This window comes from Cornus florida, unplaced genomic scaffold (genome assembly GCF_030987335.1).
Source record: "Cornus florida cultivar Cherokee Brave unplaced genomic scaffold, ASM3098733v1 CherokeeBrave_3.0.0_Hap2_Chr11, whole genome shotgun sequence".
NCBI classification, from domain to species: domain Eukaryota; kingdom Viridiplantae; phylum Streptophyta; class Magnoliopsida; order Cornales; family Cornaceae; genus Cornus; species Cornus florida.
The window spans coordinates 88,162,520-88,166,389 of record NW_026775581.1 but is presented as its reverse complement, the minus strand read 5'-3'; the positions used below and the strand labels follow the sequence as shown (position 1 = coordinate 88,166,389).

Sequence of the window (3,870 nt, the reverse complement as noted above, 5' to 3'; positions counted from 1 at the left end):
CGCATGAAGTATATGTGAAGAGGAAGATGACTAGAGCCTTTAGGCCCAAGGAAAGGACTTTCAAAGCGCAACCCATTAACGACAAGAGGGCCTACCAAGGATTCGTCATCACACATATATCATCACCACCACAAATTAAGGCGATACATTGTCGGCAATGGCATGAGAAAGAATTGTACGTGTGTGATAAGATAGGTGAAAAGGATATGGGAATTTAGCAAAAAGAAAAAGATATGGAAAAAAATGATTCTTTCTGTCAGATGATATATATATATATATAGATTTCTCTTGTTTTGTTTAAAATTTCGGAAGTTTATAAATTCACAACTTGGAGTTTCAGTAGTTGTGTGTCTCTTTCAAATCGTTGGTTTAAGTACTTCTTCCAAAGATAACTCATTTTGGTATGTTTGTCCTCTCATTTACTCATACTTGGATGAGACTTGAACTGTTTCTTAATTTGTTGATAATGTTTCTAGAATAATCCAACATATATATAATGATTGTTAATATTTGCAAATATGTACCTAGAGGATGGAAGTTTTTGACGTCTTTTTCTAGCTTGTTCTTGTTGTTTTATTTATTATTTGACTGTGGTGATTGAGTTGAAATTTGATTCAGTTCTATTAAATTAACACAAAGTATTATTAACTAATTTTAAAATTTTCTCAACATGCACTATCCAATAACATATTATGCTAGCTAGTTGAACATCAAGGAATAAATACATACCCATAATTAATTTAGCTGCATATATATATATATATATATGATGCACTCTCCTACCATATATATAGGTCGGCATGAATCCGAGGTTGAAGGTAGTTGCTGATACAGGAGACGTCAATGCATTGTATAGGCTGTTTCGAGAAAGTCCAGAAATATTGGATAACATGGATAACATTGATAAGAAGATTTCAATGGTTGATACTCCTCTACACGTAGCTGCATGGGCTGGGCATACACATTTCGCAGTTGAAATGATTAGCTTAAAGCCATCATTTGGTCAGAAGCTAAATCCAGATGGACTAAGCCCCTTGCACCTGGCTCTGCAAAATGGGCATTACGAGACAGTGTTAAGGCTCATAAATATTAACAGCAATCTCATCCGTGTCCAAGGGAAGGACAGAATCACTCCGTTGCATTATGTAGCTGAAAAGAACCAAATCCGTCTTTTGGCTGAATTTCTATGTGCTTGTCCAGAATCCGTGCAAGATTTGACAAATCGAGGTGAGACTGCTGTGCATATTGCCGTGAGAAGCCAAAATTTTGAAGCTTTTAAAGTCCTCTACGGATGGATTGATAAGACAGACAATGAAGCAGTGCTACAATGGAAGGACGAGGATGGCAACACAGCATTGCACATTGCAGCGTACACTAATCAATCTCAGGCATGCTAGCTGTTGTTACTGCTCTTGCTTTCTAACATATATATATATATGTATATATATAGTGTGTGTGTGTGTTTATATATATTTTTTCACATATATGCAAATTGATTTATATATTTGATGTGCAGGTTGTTAAGATGTTGCTTAAACAGGTGAAGATAATAGGTGACAAGAATATGCAAGGTTCGACAGCTCTTGCTTTAACTAGTAATGTAGAGATCAAAAAAATGTTAGCAGGAGCTTCAAGCGCATTTACTAGGGCATGGAGTCCTAATTCAACTAGTGAAAAGGATTTGGCAGACTTTGTAACGACAAAAAAGGACTCCGATTTCTTTAACATGAAGAAGATGTCTGATGATCTGCGAAACACAGTACTAGTGGTAGCTACACTTGTTGCAACAGCCACCTACCAAGTTGCAGTGAACCCTCCTAGTGGTATATTCAAGGAAATAAATGGAAAGGAGTCACTAGATGTGCCTACATTTTTTTACTATTGTCTTTTGTTCATTAACTCCACAGCATTTGCAACTTCAGTTGGAATTATTGTTCTCACCCTCCAAATTAGGCTTCAGTTTCTGCTGCTGAGACTATGCCTCTTATTCCTCGTCTTGAGCTATATCATTTCAGTGCTTTTCACAACACCAAACACACTCGGTGCTTATATTACAGTACCATTGCCATTCCTTTCCTATCTATTGGGGACATATTTTTTCTTTCGAGAAGTATACATCTTCATCAGGATGCCCATTGGCAGGTATAACCCTGCTCGCTACTTCCAGATGCGATACAAAATGGTTGGTTGGGAAGCCATTCAGTGATCTCATCTCATCCGATCCATCCAAGAAACCCTAAATTTTAATTTTCATTCAGGTCATCTGGTTGACTATATATAGCTTGCTTAATTAAAATCGTGTGTGTTATCAGTTGTTGTAATTTTCTATTTTTACTTGTCTGAGAGTGTTGTTAATGTATTTTTTATTTTGTTGTCCTGGCAAAAAAAAACTCACAATACTGTTGGGGAGGCTCTACCTCTCCAACTTTCATTGTGAAAGCTGAAGAGATGGAAATTAAGGCATTGTTGGTGTGTTCTTCTAATTTGTTTGCATATAAACAATTTGATGTGCTTGATTCTACGTACAACTTGCCTTTATACATGCTTTAATTACTTTAATTTTCTTCCTTGAACTCTCTCTCTCTGTATATGTCAGCAAGAAAATTGAACTCATTAAGTAGCCAAATTTATTCGTTTGGTTACCTCAACCTGAAAATAAATACACATACATATAGATAGATATAGATATTAGCTGTTAAAGCAAACAAAGAGCCATTATCCATAACGTACATGTCCCTAGTGAGAGACTCAACTTAATTTCCCCTTTTATATGAAGAGGAGAGATCATACATTGAACTGAATCGAGGCACTTTTTTAACGTGGCCAACATAACTACATTCTCTTTAGAAGTCCTTTCTTACGGGTCCTATTTACATATATTGCAGAAACAAGACATAAATATAAGTAACAAAACATGCCATGTATACCAAGTTTAAAGAGTGATTTTTCATCTCCCTCTATCTCTAATTTGCTTTCACTACTAGTATTTTTCATTATATATAAAAGTATCCCTCTTGTTTTTACCCTTTGATCTTGCTTGGCCTTATTTTGGGATGCCATTCACTGATTTCATATATATCCATCCATGAAACCCTAAATATTAATTTTCTTAATTTCAGGTTATGTGTGTGCTGTTGATTATTGCATTTTTTTTTCCTTTTTACTTGCTGAGGGTGTTTATTTTTTATTAAATTTATTTGTGTCCTAGCAAAATTCCCACAATACTCTTTGAGAGACTAGCTCCTATGGAAATTAAGGCCTTGGTACTATATGTTCATGTAATTGTTTGACAATAAACAATTTCCTGTGCTAGATTCTAGTATAACTTACGGACTTGTGTAAAGACTTTAATCTTCTTCATTGAACTATTCTATCTATTATATATAGCAAGAAAATTACCCTCATTATCAAATTGTTGATATGCAACTCAAATTAAGCAGCCCAATTTATTCTTTTGACTACCTCAACCTGAAAATAAATAAATAAATAAATATATATATATATACATATAGAGAGAGAGAGAGAGAGAGAGAGAGTAAAAAAAAAAAAAAAAAAAAATTAAACAGAAGATATAAGCACGTGCTTGATGGTACTACTAAAAGCTTTCAACACCGACAATTTGAATCACGTACGTAGCGAATTTTTTTTTTTTATTTTTTTATTTTTTATATATATTTATATTTTTATAAGTTAAAAGTAAATATATATCCATTATTTACAGTATGTCTCTAATGGGATTCAAACTCTTCATTTTTTCTTTATTTTTTCTTTCTATAAGAGGAGTTCGTATTTAGAATAGAGGCCCTTTGGTAATGTGGCTAATAGGCTAGCCAATTTAACTACCATCTCTTTAGAGCGTCTCCAACCCTC

The 3,870-nt window shown here is 34.2% G+C and overlaps 1 protein-coding gene across 1 annotated transcript; it reads left to right on the top strand.

Moving 5' to 3' along the window:
* The first annotated feature begins 289 nt into the window (after positions 1–289).
* LOC132286216 (ankyrin repeat-containing protein BDA1-like) lies at positions 290–2,567 on the top strand. The gene is made up of 3 exons (XM_059788488.1): positions 290–401; positions 795–1,388; positions 1,517–2,567. Exons 2-3 carry the CDS (start codon positions 801–803, stop codon positions 2,204–2,206), a joined length of 1,278 nt encoding a protein of 425 aa, XP_059644471.1. The 5' UTR covers positions 290–401; positions 795–800; the 3' UTR covers positions 2,207–2,567.
* Positions 2,568–3,870: the final 1,303 nt, after the last annotated feature.